This window comes from Geospiza fortis, unplaced genomic scaffold (genome assembly GCF_000277835.1).
Source record: "Geospiza fortis unplaced genomic scaffold, GeoFor_1.0 scaffold403, whole genome shotgun sequence".
Classification (NCBI taxonomy): domain Eukaryota; kingdom Metazoa; phylum Chordata; class Aves; order Passeriformes; family Thraupidae; genus Geospiza; species Geospiza fortis.
In genome coordinates this window covers 3,270,488-3,290,757 of record NW_005054336.1, presented here as the reverse complement: position 1 = coordinate 3,290,757, position 20,270 = coordinate 3,270,488, and the positions used below count along the sequence as shown (strand labels likewise).

General features: G+C 37.8%; 1 protein-coding gene across 3 annotated transcripts in view; it reads left to right on the top strand.

The window, feature by feature from the left end:
• BCAR3 (BCAR3 adaptor protein, NSP family member) overlaps nucleotides 1-20,270 on the top strand; it is a 63,292-nt gene that overhangs the window by 9,603 nt on the left and 33,419 nt on the right. Inside the window, exons 1-3 of one of the 3 annotated variants that reach the window (XM_031057893.1) lie at nucleotides 7-118; nucleotides 6,314-6,638; nucleotides 19,409-19,448. In XM_031057893.1, the coding sequence (XP_030913753.1) occupies nucleotides 6,322-6,638; nucleotides 19,409-19,448 (357 nt within the window). In that variant the 5' untranslated portion in view covers nucleotides 7-118; nucleotides 6,314-6,321. Of the gene's footprint in view, nucleotides 1-6; nucleotides 172-6,313; nucleotides 6,639-19,408; nucleotides 19,449-20,270 lie in introns of those variants that run through there. The other 2 variants (XM_031057892.1, XM_005422079.3) reach the window with 2 other exon arrangements.

The window sequence follows — 20,270 nt, the reverse complement described above, 5'->3', positions numbered from 1 at the left end:
TTCCGTGCCCCGAGGGAGGGGCCCAGGCGGGACTCGCTGCCCGCAGGGCGCTCGGCCGGGACGGACGCTCCCGCCGATCCGCAGGAAGCCTGGAGAGGAGCAGCCGTGATCAGAGCTGGTAACTGCGGGGACAGCGCTGAGCTGTCGGGCAGAGGATGCAGAGCTGGTTTGGTGTGTGAGTGTGTGCGGGTGTCCCCGCACTGCTGTCGGGGCAGGGGGCGCGGGAGCAGGGCAGGGCTGCCAGAAATGCCACAGCTGTGACAGTGATTACCGAGACGTTGGATCCAAGTGCTTAGGTTCTGTGGGCATTGATCCCATGGAAAGCTGTTAAATCAGTATAAAACACCGGTGTGTACTCGCGATACCGAGATACTTCTCTGAGTAGAGGGAAAAGAAACGCTGTGTCCTTTTTCCCCTCCTGTCTTTTGAAGAGGAGAGGGCGCAAAAGCACTTCTTTCCGTCCGAATTTGTGATTTCTGAAAGGCGGTGTTAGTTCGAAATAGTCATGCTGGAAAGGTTTTTCATTTAAAGGGTTTGGTTTTTTGGTTTTTTCTTTTTTTTTTTTTTTTTTTTTTTTTTTTTTTTTTTTTTTTTTTGTTGGAACAGAGAAGCAGTCAAAAAAAATTGCTTCCTTTCTTCCTTTACCAGAGAAGGAACAAAAGGTTGTATTTTTGAAGCATTGGCTAAAAAAACCCTTTGATTTGACTGTAACCTTGGTAAAGTTCTCTGTTTCTGCCAGCAAAATGGGGAGAGAAGGTTTATTTCAAGTCAAGGTTTCATATTGTTCAGGATTACTGAGCTAACTGATTGGACACTTGCATTTCAGAGATAATTTCATGGCCAAATGAAGAAAGCTGTACTTATTATTGAAAAATCTTCAATTCAACTTTTTCTTGGCATTTTTTAATGGATATGAAGTCATTCTATATGTGAAAATTCACAAAGAGAAGTATGGGGTTGTTCTGTTTCTCTCATCATGGAAAAAAAAGACATTTCAAAAACAATTTATCCTGGGCTGTGTGTTTGCTGTTGCACGAGAATAATAGTTAAAAATAACATATTTATATTTAAATATACAGCTCAAGGATGTATGGGGGAGGGTGGAAATTGTGTGGCATATATAAAGAGAGAGAAGGATAGCATGAGCATTGTGATAGCACTTCAAGACCCTTTGGAAGCAGTGACCTGACTAATCTTGTGGGGATGTTTGATGTTTGACAGACTCATGTTTTTTTCTGATAGTAGCTTAAAGCCTTTGAACTACTGCATGTGCTTCCTCAATTTATGCCTCTGTATCATAACAGGCTGTAGGTTCTTGGACCTTAATATTTTTCTCAAAGTCTTGTGACATGTTTGCTAGACAAGCTACTGCATCAGTTTATCTTTTTCATTACAAAAGCAGAAAATACAGGTTGCAGAAAGCTGCTTCTAAGCCGTTTTGGGGAGCAGAAATCCTTTCTTTTTTGTTACAATAATGAAGAATGCTACATTGCTTCTAGGGAGACAACATGAAATCCATGTTCCATTTATAATGGCTACAGTTTTGATTGTATTTATTCCTATGGTATGTTAACTTTAAAGTCTTTTAAGTCATGCTTTTTCTTTTTCCCTTATTTTCTTATTGCACACACAAAATAAAAAAAATCTGGAGAAATTAATCTGCCTTTTTGTCCTGGCCTTGACCTTCTTCACCATTGAGAATATTCCCTTCCTTTTTTTTTTCTGTGCACATCTGCATAGTGCATGCAAATATGCCAAGTAACTTAGCAGGGAGAAAAGAGTAATGGGTCTTCCACTTGTTGAAATTTATTGTTGCTTATTTCAAGGGAGGAATGGGAGATGGGTGGGAGGAATTTGTGAGGAGATTTGATGTGGCAAAAGTACATAGAGTTTTCACAAAAGTTGACTCCATCTTTTAAATACCTGAGAACACACAGGTGAATATTTTAAACCATGTTCAAGCCCTCTTAGCTTCATAGCATTTATAATGGTAAAGATTGGTGATATGATAACACCAGGTATAAACTCCAGTGATTCTGATCTATGAAAGAGAATCACCCAAATGCCAGTTCAATAAGACTGTGAGGAAAATGTGAGTCTTTTAATGTCCAAAACTGATTTAGGTCTTACTCTGAGTTTTGAAATAGCTTGAGAGTTTGATTTGGAATTCTGAACGTGTTTTTCTGTTTCCTTTTCTGAGGTTTCCACTAGCATGAGTATAGACAGCCTTGGAATGTTTATGATGCCATTCAAGCATCTCTAAGGCTGAACTGAAGATTTCCCTTTCCTTCTCTTCTCTTCCTCCAATATATTGAAACAGAAAAGTAGAAGCCACTGCCATTATGTACTATGTTGTGCTGTGGAAGGGGCACTTAATGCTATACCTGAGTCACTTTGAATGAGCCATCAGAACACTTCCTCAGACTGTGTGAACATCAGAAAGATTTCATGAGGACAAGCTGAGCCAGAAAATTTGGATTTGCATCCCAAAGATGGCACAGGCAGAAGGATATTTAGTGTGTTGTTTTAGGGAACTGAAAGTTATTTGTTTCATTGTTCATGTTTATTTTTGTTTTGAGTAATGATGTGAAGAAACCAAATCCCATCTGTTTGGACTTGTCCACCAGATATGTATTTTATTTTATGTCCAATCTCCTACTGTTATCCTAAATGCCATGTTGATTTGAGAGGCCTCTTCATTTGTATTTGCTCACCCTCATTCATAACAAAAAGCTAGAACCTGTCAGAAGTTACCTGGAAACCTTTCATGCTTTCAACTTCTTTGAATTCACAATGTGACTCCTAACAATTCTGTTCCCATATATTCTTCCAAATTACAAACTGAAGAAAGAAGTGCCACTTTATGTATAAATACAAATTCATTTGCTATTTTTAACATTATATTGGCACAAGTCCATCTTGTTTCCACCTAGTTAGGAGAAATTTACATGACTTCCAAAGTGTTCTGTTTTGTTAGTTGCTGCATTTTGACAAACAGGAATGTGTACAGTTAAATTTCAGTTCCTTTTGAACCATTTTTCTGTTACAATTTATACCACTTCTCTTGTTGATTGCATAGTGGCCAATGTTCAAGGCACACAGTCTCTTAGGGAGTAAAATTTTCAGGGTTTTTAGATCTGGTAAAGTCAAACATTCTTTGAATCATATACTGAAGTATTTAAGACATTCCAGAGTCTTCAGCTGAAGAGGCTTCCACTTTCTAGTGTTTATATTCAATACAAGAAAATTGGATGGATGGTTTGGCAGGAGCTTTTGTTGCTAAGATGATTGCTGTAGTTGTCTGTTAATATTTATGAAGAATATATAATACAGTAGCACATGGGCAAGCAGATAAATGTGTGGTAGAAGCTAGCAGACCTGTTGTTCTCAGTTTTGTTTGGGTTTTTTTGTTTGGGTTGTTTGTTTTTATTTGTTTGGGTTTTGTTTTATGAGGTTTTTTCTTTGTTTGGGATTTTTGAGGGGTTTTTAAAGAGGTTTTTGTAGGGAGGATTGTTAGAAATATCAAAGCTGCACACATACTTGTGGCTACATGTGTTGCAAGTTCTTGAATGTAGATATTTTTGTACTTACTGTAGAACTCTACCTTGATTCCTCAAAACAGTACTCAGGTATGAATTTGAGGATTAGATATTGAATTTGTAAGTCATGTGAGTACTACTGAAAAGAAGCAACTATTAGGTCAATTCTGGTTTTGGTTCTTAAGGGTTTCTTAGGAGTAGGGGTCAAATAGAAAATGCTATACATCAGGGGGTCCTTAATTTGTTGAAAACTCTCAGACTGTTGGGTTGAAACCTGGGTTGCTGTAAGAATTACCTTGTGACTGGGTTAGAAGAGTGAATTCTCAGCTTTCTTTGTGGATCCTCAAACATGAAGTGGTTGACAGTTTCATGTCACAGTAAGCCTATTGTGGACTCATCATTAAACCAAAGGTTTCTAGGCTTACATTAATTACAGCTTGGGTCTGACACCTGCTTGCAGGTAATGTGTTCCATTTCAGCATAGCCATGGGAACCTTGCAGGAAAGGCTAAGGAGAACTCTCTCACTGGATAACCTGAACTAAACCAGTTGGAATTCACAGGTTTGGGGGTGGTTTTTATATAAACCAATAAGAAAGTACAATAATTAAAAACAGACTCCCAGCAGGCCCTGAAAGGAGAACAAGATTTGTGCAGTATGAGCCAGCTGGCTTCCAGTTTTTCAGAGTCCATAAACAGGGTTTCTTGCTTTTCTACAGTGAATACACAAAGCTGAGTTTCCAATGATTGTGTGAATTGTAAGAAGCCTTTTTTCCCCCCCAATTGTTAGAGGTAATTTATATCATTCTGTTCTAATAATGAAGCTGAATTTACAAGAAACAAGCTCAGTGAGTTTGCTTTAGCTAGAGAAGGTTGCAGGTTTGTAGTAAGCATTTGCATTTTAGATCTTCATATCTTTATGCCAGTTTTTTTGTTTAGAACAGTTGTCATGCAAAACTAACTTTACTGCAATTATTGTGAAAATAATTATGTGATGTTTTTAGTACTTGCCAAAACTAGCAGAAGCTGTGTCCTTCAACCACATTATAAATGGAGAGATGATTTAGTCTTTCACATCACATCATTGTGATAATTTATGGCAGAATTTTTGTGAGAATGTATTTTGATTTCTTTAGGATTTTGTGGATCTGCTTGACAAAAAATGTCAGTTCTTTGCCAGCACCTCAAATCTTTTCTACTCTTTTCATCAAGAAATGTGACCAGAGTCAAACAGATTCTCCCTAGGCAAAAGTGCTATTTCCAGAGACTTTTCTACTATAGTGCATAGTACCTGTGCTATGACAAAGGCTTGGCAAATTGAAGAGTAAAAAAAAAAAAAAAAAATTAATTACTAAGTATTTGTTGTAGAACTTTCAATACAGGAGAATTGGGAAGGGATTTGTTGTTGAAGTCTGAAACCTTGTCCAGCTGGTGAATCTTTGCACTGCAAGTGACAGGAAAAAGCAGAATTTTCACATACTTTGATATCAGCTTTAGCATTACTGTAAAAGTTAAGCCTGTTACTATAACCTCTGAGTAGAAGTAACAGTAGCTGCAGTGCAGAAACATTTTGGTGGTAGCTGGGATGCTAAGGCTGGAGCGGGAGGACTATAGAGGCACCTCTGTTTTCCTTGCAACACCTGTGCACTCCCCAAAGAGGAGGAATTCTTGTGCAGCTTTGAGCTGCTGACTTCCAGGCTGCTGGGCCTTCAGGGTGCTCATCTTATTTTTCAGTATGGAACTCGACTGAGGTCAAAACAGATTCCCCCTGTCCATAACTCTTATTTCCAGAAGCACTTCTGCTTTTTGAGTTCATATCAATCTCTGCAGCGTCTGTGGCTGTTCCAGGTTCTATGGGAAGCACCTGGCTGATGAACACCTAGGGTAAATAATACAGGGCTGGTTGCCCTTTAGGTTTGGTGGTGTGCTCCAGAGTGGCTTTTGCAGGCTAATACAACCACATAGGATAAGGCAGCAGTCTGTCTTCTGCGATACAACACTATAAACTGAGCACAGGGCAGCATTTTCTGAGGAACAGAACTGTAATTTGTTAATGAGCCTGGAGTGTTTGTCTCACAAAGCTTTTTGCTCACACTAACAGAAAAACCTGTACTATATGGCAGACTGCAATTGATTGTACCAGAGACTGACAGCTATGCAAATCTCTGTGTCAACAACCGTTTGAGCCAGCAGACTGGGCATGCTGAAGAAGAGAATTCCAGTAATCTGCTCCTGCCCTTATCTCTTGGGTAGAGCCGTTTAGTTTACAGCCTGTTAGAAATATGTGACCAGTTATCTGCTAGATTTATTACTTGAGCAAGACTCCTTAGCAACAGGTTTTTCCTCACAGTGTGCCAACTACCGGGTTAAAAAACATATGCTTCCAAACCAAGCTGTAGTGTCCTTTATTTTTTGACAAATATTCTTAAAACTTTGCTTGTTGTCAGTGATTCAAGTTGATGTCTGAGTCTACAGAGGATGTGAAAAAACAAAAAAGAGGAACTTGGTGGATAAAAATGGGGAATTGTTCATGGTCTGCTCTTGCATGTTTGTCCAGACTGGTTGTTTTTGGTTGTGACTTTAAACATGTATAAAGTTACATACATGTGTGCTTGATGTGCATTGGCAGCAGCATGACTGGGTCTTGAGGTATCTGACTGCCTCAATGCAAAGCAAAAGTTCAGTTTCAGATACCTTTGTTAGTCATGCTACATAACTTTCTTTAAGGGCTTTGATGATTGATATACAGTAAGAAATCTTGGTTTTGTTTTTCCAGAACCAAAAATGATAGCTGCAGGAAAATTTTCAAGTCTTCCCAGAAATGGCCCAGTGAACCACCAGTTCTCATTAGCTTCTTCCATGGATCTTTTGACCACAAAACCTTCACCAATTGAGCATCGCTCAAACTCCTTCCAAGGCATCTCTATCCATGGCACTCTGCCCAGGAAGAAGAGGGGAACAGTTCCCCCTAGGTCTTGTGATACATTCAGCCACGTCGGAATGTTGCCTTACACCAGAGCATGGCAGCAGCCACCTTTTGTGCAGGATGTTATAGAAGAGTATCCTCCAGAAAATGGAAAGAGCAGCAAACTCCATGCCAGGTATGTTGTAAAACCTTCATTTACATATGTTAGTTGTGGTGGGATTACTACATATTCTTCTAGGCCTCTAAAAGCCCAGTCATAGGTACAGCTGTTAACTATAACTAAGTTAGGTTTTCTCCCTAGTATTCAATTTCAGTCTCGATGGAAGACCTAAATAATTTTTAATGACTGTGTCTTGCCTTTGCATGTTTAAAAGATATAATATTGTGTGTACTATTCCCATGTAGGAAATTTTTTAAGTTACTGAATTGCTTTGATATGACCCTTTGCATTGTAACAGAGCAATTTTAAACAAGAAGTCATAACTGTTCAAATTTGGTTTTGATTTGTCTTCAGTGCAATGGATGGAGGGCTGAGGAAAAGGAGAGTGGTGTTCCAGGTGCCTCAAATCTTGAGTTACCTTTAGGCCTTTTTCATGAAAACTTAGTGGAACCCAATGTACACTGAGCTAATGACAAATTATCCCTGTTTATTATTCCTGCCTGACATTGTGGTTAACATATGCAAAGCTCTTGAGAAAGACCCATTCTCTTTTAGCTATCCTTTCTTTTGGGAACCTGTTATCACCATTGATATTTCATTGCTTACAAAAAGTAATTAATTTTGTAAATGTCCTTTTTGTTTTGTTTTGATATTGAGTTCTATAAAATGGGAAAAAATGACCTGCTAACACTGGAAAAATTCAGTGTAATGCAATGGATCAGTTAAAGACATAGAAATGAGAGAATGTTTGGTTGCTTGACTGGTGGAGTTAAAGGCTGAGAAAAGATACCCAAATGATAAGTTCTGAATTAGGATTTACAGCTTTGCTGTGTCCATCACTACAGTTTTTTCAGTTTTCAAGTCTTGTGAGTGAAGAAGAGTTCTAATTAGGTGAGGCTGTGTGTGTAGAGTGGTTTTCATACCCTTTTTCCTTGTGCTTTATGGGATCAAGCTTTCTTCTCACCTAAAAAGAAGTCTTTCTTCTCTATACCCTATTCATTTTAAAAGAAGAAAGTACCTAAGTGGGTGTAGTACTCCTCTGTCACTCTGTCGCTGATCTGTGAGCTTTTTTTTTTTAATGAACTAGCTTTTAAACATAATTTGCTTCTTTTATTTACAAAAAATAAGCCAAACTGGTGAGAATAGGGAAATAATAATGAACTGTGTCATACCCAATGGAATTCTTCTGATTCTGAAATTTTTCTGATAACTTGGAGAAATTATCTTGTCAATTTTCAATGCAATAAGAATATGTTCTCTTCTTCATTTGTGAATGTACATCTCTGCTAGTTAGTTCAAGGGGGAAAAAAGTTTCCTTTGTTGAGTAAGCTGACATCTGAGTTTTAGAGTCTCTTGGAAATAATTAAATGCCCAGAGTTAGAATCAGCTGAGCTCTTGAAAGGTAGTTTTGTTACTAAAGAAGAATTCACTCTTGAAAGTGAAAAATTTCACTTTTAAAAGAGAATTCTCATTTTAGCATGTAAAACAAAAGCTGCTTGTGTGTAATGTTCTTTATTATCTGACATTGATAATTAAACCTAAATAAAGCTTAATTGTAATTTCCCTTTGGCCTAGTCCATGGGTTATCTTTATTTAGCTCTGCCTTGTATTATGGTACCTTTAATTAAAGGAAAATTGTTCAAATTCCCATCTGTTGCTAGAACCAGTAGCTTTTTTTTGGCCTGCGTCATGTAGCTGCCATCAGAAAAAGACAAAATTTCCACTGCATTCAGGTGATTATGGTCCTTCATGAGTGACATTACAGTTTAGCAAACTTGTGGCATTTTCATGCTTTTTCATTAATGCAGCCAAATGTCCCTAAAATAAACAAGACCTAAAAGCAATGCAGAATTATCACAGTAAGTTTGAGTGTGGTGATAAAGCAGCTCTCAAAGGCCTGTTTTGACACTGTTTTGACAATGCCATTTCAGTTGGATGTCAACAGTACTCAGGTAGTCTTGGGTTAACCAGTAGTTATCTCTGTGGGTCTGGTACTGACTCTGATACAAACATACTTGAATGTTATCTCATTGTAGAGATGCAAGGAATTTCTGAGACATTATAAAGAAGATGGAATAGGGCAAAGACATGCAAACATCCCAGAGCAAAACTAGATTCCAGTATTGATACCATAGTGTCTGTTTCGTGAGGCAGTGTGATTGCAAGAGAGAACAGAACAAGGGATTGCTTCTTGGACTGTCTGTCAGCTGGCAGCTATAGTATTTTCTGTTCCTAAACTCATCACCTCCACATCACCACTAAGTGATGTTCTCAAGTGCCATATCCAAATGTTTTTTGAATGCTTTCAGGAATGGCAACTCTACCACTTCTCTGGGTAGTCTTTTCCAATGCTTTACAACCCTTTTGGTGGAAAAAAAAATTCCTAATAAATGTATTACTAATAATCTAAAGCTCTCTTGGTGCAACTTGAGGCCATCTCCTCTTGTCCTCTCATGCTGACAGTTGTTGCTTTCTTGATAAGCCAAACTACACACCAGGGAAAGAAGAGGAGAGAGGGGCACGAGGCAAATTCTGAAGATTTTTTTTTCTCCAGTTGAGGTTTGAGTTGAAGTTAGTACTGTTGCAAGATACAAGACTCACAGAATGCTGTGAGAAAGAAATGTATCTTTGATACCCCACTGTCAAACCGGTTCTAAGATTGTTTTGTGGGGAGAGAAGTAATGCAAGTGGTGTGATGGGTTCAACATTGTGTTGTCAGTGAGTCAGGCTAATAAAGATGTGATCTTCACAATCAGTTAAAAGACAGTGAAGAAAAGATACTCCTTTCTCAGTACTGGTAATTCCTCTATTGCCTACCAATAGCCTGCATTCCTGTTGAAATAAACGGGGTTTGTGACAAAATTAAGTCACAAAAAATTAGTTTAGTCACAAGAAATTCAGTTTAGTAAGAGCTCCAGTGTGAAATTGTAAATTGTTAAGAGGTCAGAAATAGGATCTGAATTTGCACAAAGTTGGTGCTGTTGATGGCCATGATGCTTTGAAAGAATTTAATGTCAGTTTTAGGATGGACAGTTTAGCACGGCAATAAAATCAAAGCTAGACACAATATCTTAGAAATAAGTTTATTAATTTTTTGTGCAGTTTGTAGAGTTACATGCGGTTTTTTAAAGCCCTTAGTATTTCAATAGCCATAGTGTCCACTTAGAAATTTAATATTTGAAAGAAAGAAAAATGAGTTAATTTTGACTTTGCCCTGTATGTGTAGTGTAGGACTCTTTAGAATAGAATTTTGGATATTTTGGGAGAAACTGTGTGGCCACACATTTGCATTTAATCACTATCTTCCCTCTGCTGAGCCTACTCCTAGGAAGTGTTGAAGCACACCATCTGCCAGAAATTATTCCTCTAAGTTTTCATGCTAATTAAAGCTTTAAAACAAAGTTGACATTAATTCACACTGGCTGTTTCACATTATAGAGGACATTTGTGAGTATGTGCTGATTTAATTTCTGTTTACTAGCTCTCTTTGCAGTAGCCATTTCATTTGCTGGGACTTGTAAAGACAATTTTTTGTTCAAATTCCATTCTTTGTCTATACAGACATTTAAAAAATTGAGTCACTGATAAACAGTAGGGTTGTATTGTTCAAACTAGCTTGGAATCAAAATACTTCATGCATTTCTCTAAATAATGTAAAATGCCCTGGGTGCTTTGTTTTATCACTATTCATGAGAGGGCCTGACCTACCAACTGGTGAGAATTCAATTTTTTCCCCTGTTTTTGAAGCTTTAGTTTTAACTGTGTATGATTTTGAAGTGTTGAGTTGTAACTACAGAGCTATAGTTTTAATATTTTCTTCCTTGCTTTTGTTTTAATTTTCTATTCTCAAGTCCATTAAATTCCTGGCTATGCTGTAAGTCCTGATTGTGATTATACTTACAACACTACTGTTTTTATTGTGTGGCTACAAACAGTACATTTTTGTAGATAGACAAGGCATGGCAGCTTTTTTTTTGTTTTGCAGCACCAAGATATCAAGCATAAATTGTCCATATCAGTTTTTTTGACATGGTTCAAGCATGTTAAAAAAGAAAAAGTTAAATCTGGCGGGTGTGAGGAGCCATGGAAAAAAAGATTTTTATTAGCTTGTTTCTTTCACTAAAGAAATGGGCAGACCAGTAGCTCTTAATGTCTTCCAATGCTCATTGAACCTTATTGCAAAAGATCAAAATGTGATAAATAGCCTGTAAGCTAAAGTGCATTTTATAGATTGGCCCTAATTATCTACACACAGGCGCGAAGAATACACTTATTTTCTGTAGTTCTGAAAGTATGGTAAGTGTGTGTGACTGCACATTTAGCTCGACTTCAGTCTCTTATTTTGAGTACTGGTCAGCAGACTTTTTTTCCTCTTGTTTTTCTACGTCAGCTGTTTCAGATGAAGTGCTCTCATCTAGCACTGGACTTTGTACTGCTGTAGCAGAGAGTAGAGTAGATTAGTTTATCTGGTTGTTTAGGATGTTCTGTTCTCTCCTGAATTTCTGATCTTCAAGGCTCTGCATGTTTGGCTGGATGATCCTCACATACTTGTCCCATCTAACTCTCAAGGAAAAAATAAAAATATGTTCAATTCTAACCTTGACTAGTACCACTGACATTTACAGGGTAACTTCATCAGCATAAAGCTAAGCAGGCTCACTGTTCTACAGTGCTTGCCCTTGTCCTTGGAGGGCAGAACATTTGGAAGTTGGCAAGGTGTTAGTCTTGTAGTATAAAGCTATGAATGACTGAATTCTGCATTCCCAAAACTGTTCCTGTTCTCTTAGTGGTATTACCACAATAGATCAGGCCTGCTGAAGCCCTTGAACTGACAGTTGAATTGTAAAGGAAAAGAGTTGGCAAGGCTGTGCTTGGTGAGGAGAACCCTATTCAGGAATTTGCTTTATCCTTGTCAGAATTTGCAGCCTGTTTTGCTTCCCCAGATGCTGCAAATTCTGCTTTTCTTTGGATTTGGAGAATGGGGTGGATCAGGTATTTGGACAGCATTTATTTTTTTTCTAACTAGTGATTTTGAAACATGATTTGTTGGAAACATGATTTGCTTTAACACACATTTTAATTTGAATTTGTGCTACTTTTTTATATTAATACTGTATGTACACTTGAATGATTCAGTGCACTTTGAAAATGAAAAATAATTTTTATCAATGTTTTAATATATCAAGTAAAATAAGTATTTTATATGTTTCCTATGGGGAGTAAAGTGAGTAATACTGGTGTTCTTTTGTTTATAAAATGCAATGTAGTTCTTCAAGTATGAAAATATTTGCAAGATTACCAGGAAGAAGACCAGTATCTTGGTTCCCTTTTAAATTTTAGGATAAGAGGGAAAGGAATTTTTATAAATACACAGAATTTTGAAAGTAAAAATAGTTACGGTTTTGGTGTAATGCCTGAAACTACCTATTAGTATGAGTTTTGTTTGTAAAAAAACCTGAACTAAAATATTTGTATGTGGTTGTGTTTCTTTAATAAGAGTAACACAAGTGTGTTGAATTTGGGGCCAGTGAATATCTCATTGACTTCTTCCATGCACAGGTTTTTCCAATGGAAGAATTCCTTCTATGTTGCCAATACTTCATGCTTTTTTTCACAGATTTTCCCATTCTCTCTCTTGTTTGTCCTGTTCACATGAGCACCTGCAGATCTCTGCTGTCCCAGAGGTGGAGCAGAGCTACCCACTAAAGCTGGGAGATGTTTGTGGTAGAAGGAACGCTGTGTTGGATAAGCAGAGAATAGCTAATGTTATCTGCTTACATTCAGTATCAAATCCTCTTATCCTTTAACTCCAGGGCTTTGTTCTGTTTTGGCTTGTCTACCTTTTCTTTTTAGCCCTCCTGTCCATTGTTGGGTTCAGATTATTCTTTGTGAAGTTCTGCTTTGCCCCTTTGTTCCCATTTGATGCTCACATCCTCTTTCTTTGCTTGGTGGACACAGACCTGCAGAACCAAAGCTTCACTTCTAGATTTTTATGGGCATTTTGGAAATCTGCCCATGTGGGATCTTCAGAGAGGGAAATGAGGAAAACAGGATGAAATGTTTCAAAAAGAGAGACCATCTCTCCAGGATTAAAGATGAATTAAACCACAGTCCTTCAGCTTCTGAGCAGAGGAACTGAAGTTCCTTATGGGATGAACACAGTTGTATCATCATTTGAAATTAATTTGGGGACCATGACCTTATTGTTAATGAACAACTTGCCAGGTAAACTTGAGCCCAAATCCCTCAAAGCCCCTATCAAAACTGGTCAGTGTTGTTTTTCAAAAACTTCCTAAAAACTTTTATTTTTTCTGGCTGTTTCTTCTTTGAGCAGAGGACACTATATGTAGTAGAAAGTTTCTTCTGTCACACCCAAAGTTCCTTCCCTGGCTCTGCTGTTTTCTGGTCTCTCGTGTAAGTGTTATGGAATGCCCTATTCAGTTGTACCAAGTGCTATATTGCTTCCTCATCCTGCCTCCTGTTCATATGTGAGCATTTGGTTTCATTTCTGTCCCTTTTGTGCTCTAAATAGTAGTTAAATGTTACATAGGGAAGTGTATTCCTAATGCTTACTTGCCATATCCAATGCAGAAAGGCATCTGATGTGATGAGCTTTCTTAAGTGGGCTAAGGGAACAGACAGGGAGGACAATTCTTCCTCCCACTATTGTTTTCTTCAGTGCTAAAGCCTTGTATTAGCATTCCTGTGCTTCAGTCCAAAAACACATTCCTGAAAGATTTATTAGCCAGGTGAACAACCATACTTTGTGAAAAAGTGTACCTAGAATTAGATGCATTTCAGGTTAATTAATGGAGACTGATTCTACTGAACATTGGTCAGTGGGGGCTTTTCTTTTTTTTTTTGAATATGCATATTCATTTTCTAAGGTTCTATTGATTTTGAACACTTAAAATTTTGTGGCACTGGATTCAGGATAACTGCACAGCAACTGAAACACTCACTGTAAAGAATTGCCAGCTGAAGATATAACTCAACAGGCAACAGCACATATATAAACCAATTTGTAGTTACAGTGTCTGTTTTGGATAAGCAATAGTCTTGCTGCCCAACCATTACTTTCCTAGAATAGGTCTTGGGATAAAGATTTAAGAAGGGCTTTGAGGACAGAGTTGTATCTTTGGTGGGCCTAAATGTTAAGGAAAATAGAGGAAAAAGAATGGAGGTGGCTAGTCTGAGCTTTTGACCAGGTTGTAGAGACTGGTACTGTGTGTGGTGCAGAAACAGAAATTCTTCTGGAAAAGGTAGAAAAAATGGTGTCGATTTTTCTGCTGCAATAGGTAAACTGGAGCAAGTTGGAGGGATCAGATTGAAGTGGTAAAAGTGAATTGCTACAACAGTATCACTGCTGGGGCATTCTGAACAAATAGGATTGAGATTTTATTTAATCCAAGGAAAAGTACATTGCATCTCTTCTAGAGTTTTAATTACTGGAGTCCCTTCTGTTCCTGTGTGAGCTGCAGGACATCACACAGTTAGTCATAGCAGTTTGCACTTGTTTCCACTGGTGTTGGAATGAGTCATGTCCATGGCGCTGTGCAGCTGGAGGCAGAAGGGCGGAATGCCCTCAGGAATGCAGCAGAGGTGCGTGTGTGAAGCAGAAGCTGCTGGGGGATAAAATCGGTGGATCTTTTGCTCTAGTTTGCAGTACAAATAAAATCAGTCTGTGCTACATATACTGAAACACGCCATGTCCAGCATGCTCTGACTTGCACCTTCATACTTAAGTAGTGTGTATTTCAAAAATCTACAGAGATGGAGAGATTTCAAAGACATAGACTGAAGAAGGCATGTGATCCATCTGGTCATTTTACAGCAATTCTGTCTCTGTTAGCAGCCATGCAACAGTTAGGTGTATTTTCAGGGTCTCAGGCTCCCTTTGAGCCTCTATTGTCTTCACTCAGATTTGGCATTATTGGTGTTGGAACTATTGAGAAGATAGTTCTCATGATTTCTCTTTCAATGGGGTAGAAAGAAAATGTCCCCAGGAAAAGTCCCTTTAAAATAAATGGACAAATATATTTTCATATATCAAATACTGGCAATGTGTCACAATGTTTTTCCCACAGGTACAGCTATAAAAATGTGAAGTAGCACAAAAACTGACTCAGGGCTAATCAGTTTCTAACACTGTAAGAATATTTATATGGGAGTTGAATGATAGAGAAGATTTGGGCAACTTGATGATACTGTTGTGTCTGCACTGACTGCACTGCACTGAAATTCTGTTAAAGTTATCACAGCTAATTTATAATTGTAGCTGATTTTTCTGTGAGGATGCCAAGGGCCTGGAAAATGCAGATGCTTCATAGGGCTTAGTGTGTAAAGGTCTGCAGGATTTTTTATAGCATCAAGAATGAGAGGAGGTAATGTACGATGTTAGAAAGGTGGAGGTTTTCATAGAACCAAACAGCTAAAGATTACAGCATATCTGCTTAAAGATTTTTTTATTGAAGTAGTCCTATAGAGAACTATTGGACAAACTGCAGAGTGAAAAACAGATGATGTCTGAGTTACTGAGATTCTGGCTATTCTCTAGCACTCACTGTACTGAATAATGGATGTTGGGATTGAACACCAGGATTCAGCTTTTCAATTCCAGCATTGATTGTGAGTATGTAAGAATTTTATCAAATATTTCAGAGTGACTAGTTACCAGGATGTTAAGGTTTTCTTTACCCCATTTTCGTGTTTGGTTGCTCATTGTCTTCAAATCCATGCAGGATTTGAAACTGGCAGTATGACAGTGTTTAGTTTGCCATACCAGAAGTATGATTCAAGTTGCTTACAGTGATTTTTTTTCCTTCATTTTAGCTAGTGACTGTTCATGGTGACAACTTCAAAAGGGCTTTTTTTAAAATCTTTTAATTCTCCCCACACATTTGGCCATTGTTCAGATGTGTTGGGAAGTAGAGAAATAGCACAATAACATCTGAATTCTGTCCCCCTTTCTCATCTCAGTCAGCTCTAGTTATATTTTGAAGGGGTCCTCATACAATGATTATTCCTATTTTCTGGGAAGTTATGTTGTTTCTCATAGTGGTCAAATGTATCACTACTTGCTCATAGATAGTCAGTGCCAACTAGTATGACACCAGACTCTTCATTGTTGCAGCAAATGTTGCTATGGGGAGGAGAAGAGGGAAGCAAAAGAGCAACTTCATGTTTTTTGTTTTCTTGCCTTCATCTCTTTCTGGGCTTGCTGAAGCACCACACTTGTTTGCAAGCTCTGTGTATTTTCTTGGCCGTAACAGCAAGAAACCCATACATGAAAAAAAAGCACATAAGAATCTTGATAAGAATCTTGAAACTGGAGTGAAAAGAAATTGATATCATTTCCAAGGACAACCAGGGACAGATTAAAGGGTTGTATGTCTGCAAGATCAGCCAGCATTGAAAAAGGGGTTGTCAGGTGTCAGTCTCTAGAGAGAATGTGTTTCTGGGTAGGAAAAGCCTCAGAATCATGAGGGCTAAGATTCTGGTCAGATATTACTGGAGGAGTGTTTTTGCTTCCACAGATTCCACACAGACCTTGTGTGTGTGGAGGAGGCAACAGAGGATTTACACTACTCAGGAGAATGCTTTAATTGCATGTAGCAAGTCAGGTGCTTTTTTTCTTCTTTTTTGTTCCTATGATTAAAAATATGCTGGAAAGGGATTGTGTTTTGTCACGAAATGAGGTGATAGCAAGAGGTGGCAGCAATAGCAATACCCAAAATAGATGTGGCAGTCTGCTTGCATCCCTCTCTTAAATTCCTTTCTGTAGCAGAATGGGTAAAGAGCATGAAGCCAGTACTGTGTGTCCTACTGCATACTTACCTCAGCTTGAGGTCTTCTGAAGACTTCTCTGTTCCAGGGACATCATTCTGTTATAAATAGGCTTTTTATCTGAGTGGAAGTAGGTCTTATCTGATTATTAGGAAACCAAAATGCATAATAAAATCCTATAATAATAAAACTGTGAGCCCACAATTTACACAGGACTGATTGACTTATGTGCAGACTCTAATACATCATAAATGTTGTAGGTAAACAGGTGCAAATGAATACAGCTGTAAAGTCAAGTTTTTATGAAGACAAACATTAGCATTATTTGAAAGGTAATAAAATCTGATGAAAGATAAGAAAATATTATTGAAACCAACCTTCAGTTAAATCGATTCTAAGAGATGGCAGAACCTGCTACTCTCTTTCATCTGATCTGTTAGTCATCTGAAAGTATTATTTTTTTCTACAGATCTTCTAATATAATAAATGAGAATGTGGGTTCATAATTTTTTAAGATTCTTTGAGAGGGAAAATTAAAAGAAAAAACATACCTTGTATTTTTCTTACCTTCATGACAACATAGATGTCCTTCACTGGTAGCCCATGGCATAAAGAAACATCATTGCTAACAGAGAGCTCAGATTCAGGAGTTAGTTTTATTTGGCTACCTTCTAGTTATTTGGGCTAACTGCTTCATCTGGTTTTTTGTATGTAATGTGGTAGTATTGAGATGGAGTCAGATGACAGGAAAATGCAGTAGTTAATCTTTACTATTAGTTACTACACATCAATGAAAGTTACCATTCCTTGAAAATAACTTCAAAAAATTTGCACAAAGATGAACACGGGAAGATGGAGGAGAGAGAGTAGATCAGCTTGGAGACCGGTATCTGAGATGAACAGTGCTCCAACATCTTTCTGTATGACTCAGGATGAATGGCAGGGTTTTGTACATTTTGTTGTGGGTCTGCTTACCAGATAAATACTACAGTTCTTGTGCAGATACTTCTTACACCATCCTTTTCCAAAGCCAAACATTTTCAAAGCACTTCTGTCACATGGATGCTGAAAGGAATGCAGGTCACTGTTTTCTCTGCGCTCTTCTGGATGTCCTGCTTTATATACCAGTAAATAAACTGTTTCATCTTGGAGTTTTTCTGCCTCTTTCCTTTTGCTTTGGCTTGATCTGTCCTAGAGAACATTTGCCTGGTAGCAGAAGGTGGAAGGGAACAGTGGAGGCAGTAGGAAAGCTGTTCTGCAGGAGTGCAGACCATAACAGGACAGGTTTGCTGCCAGAATAAGCGGGTTTGTTCTTTCAGAGTGTGTTGTATATGCTGTGCTGGTAGACCCTTTGTCCTGAAAGATTCCACAGGCAAGTGAAGAACTAAACTGAAAAGTGTTTCAGTAGCATTTGGTACTGGAACAACTTCCCACAGATCATTTGAATGTGAGAAGAAATCAGGCATGCTTAATGACTTTGCTGAACTGATTAAAAATGGGATTTTTTCCCCAGTCAAATTGAGAAGTTTTGAGATGGAAAACATCTATTTCAAAGCTTTGTTTTCTTTTTCCTCTGTGCTTCACCCTTGTGTTCTCTGCTATGCTTTACCCTTGTGTTCTCTGCTATGCTTGTACATGCTTTATGCTCATACAGTTATCAAGCTGATCCTTCTTCGTATATAGCATAGGAAAAAGTTTCAAATGCTCCAAATTTTATTTCCATTGAGTCTAGCTTTTTATTCTTTAAAACATCAGTTGAGAATGCAATTTGATCCGTGATAAATATTGAGATAATATGAAACAGCAACACATGATACAGCCTGAACAGTTGAGCACCATCATTTTATGGGGAAGGCTCAGTATTCTGGTATTATTCTGGATTTAAAGCTGTTAGGCAACCAGACTAAAACTTGAGTATCAAATAATAACACAGTTTCAGATCGTATGCAGTTACATTCCAAACAACATGGGGAATTCAGAGACTGTTTTCTGGATTGATTCATTCCAGTGTAACCCGAATTCTACATTTTTGAAGCTGCTTATTGGGTTTCTAGTGTTACATCTTTGCAACAGCTACCACCAAAAAGGATCCTGTTTCTAAATTTATAGAGATCTGTTGTCCATGTGGCAAACTTGACTGCTGTAACAAGTGTCCGATCCCTCTCTAAGTTTGCACGGTTTTCATTGTGTCTGTTTCATGTTTGTAGTTAAGGGCAGTACCACGTGTGTCATCCCAGCTTCTTAGAAAATATCCAGTCATGTCCTGCAAACTCTGTTAATCTGCTAGTTCTCAAATAAAAACAAATATACAAAATGCTTTGAAATAGAAATAAAAATAAACATATATTTTATGGAAAGAGTTGTAACAGTGCAAGGTTCTTCAGTTAGGCTTCTGTGCTCTTTGCCATCTATCTGTGTAGAAAACCAATGATGAGATTTTTATTTTTAGATTAGGGCAATGACTTGATTATCTGGTGTTCAAATAATAGTGATGCTGAAATTATGATTATTTTGAGAACTTATTCTTTGTATGTATAGAAAGTGAATGTAGTACTTTCTACTTCCTCTAAGCAGTGCCCTCCCAGTGCTATCAGAGGCAGTAGCTTAAATGGGAAAACATAAAATTCAAAAGCCATTGGGAGAACACTCTTTTAAATTTATTTCAGATATTTTGGGTGGCAAGTAAGTATTCCAGCCATCTGTTGAAATGTCAAGATTTTTTTTTTCCTTAAAATGGTATAATTAACTTTATTTCTCAAATTAAGTACTATTGGCTCCACTACATGTCCTTCTAGAAGAAACCAGTGATTTATTTGTTATAAATGAGATAGTGTAGGATATAAAGCTTTAACACCCAAGTTTTAGCAAGGATTTTAATGTGACCTAGTAGCATATTACTCATACTAATGCATCTCTTCAGTATGACGTTATATTTGGACTTACCATTTTTTTGTTTGTTTTTCTGTCTGTCCTCCTCTCCTGGCACCATTTCCTTACAGAGATCAGAATATTCTGGATCCTACGTTGGAATATGTCAAGGTAAGGTACTGTTTCTTATCCCCAAAATATTTTATTTGGTCTATACCCAGCACTGATAGAGCATTTCCAGTTATTTGTAGGTAAATAGTGCAGCTTGTCTGTCTTTTGGTACAGAAAAGCTAAATATGAATGTCAGACTGTTTTCTTACAACTTCACTGAAATACTTGTGGGCATTGTACTTTGGGCGTAGGTTGCATTTTTATATGGAGCTTCTTTACAGTTACATGTGACTGACTAAATTCTTGCTTTGGTTAGCAGATTAAAAGAAGTTGTATTTTTTGCTTACAGATTTCTGGGGAAGTAAAGAAACACATCTGAATATATCATAAAAATGTCAATTTTACATTTTACAGTTTTAGCTCTATAGTTACTAAAATTACAGGTAAAAATTCGCTTCTGGTCCAAGAAGTGACTGCCACAGGAGACTCTCAGAACAGCTGCTGGATTTCTGCTCTGAACAGGTAGTTCAGTGTTGGGAGGTCCCTGACGTCAATCCCAGCCTGAAGTTGGGATATGGTAGGGAAGAGAAGGTCAAAAGCCTTCTCAAGAGCACTGTGGAAGAGGGGATGCCAGAGGCAATGAAGTGGTGGACGTGTTAATTGCTGTATTTAATTTGCTGTCTCGCACTGTGCTGTACTGAGTATGCTGTTACAGTTTTAATAATGTGACTGAGTGGAAGGCAGAGGTATCATGTGCCAGTTCATCAATATGTGTCTTGTCTTGTTTCAGCAAGTTCTGTATTATAAATGTGGTTTCTGGGCTTTTCAACTTTCCTGGTAAAGGCTTGTCTTGGACTCTTGTCAATAGCAGTGATGCTAAGC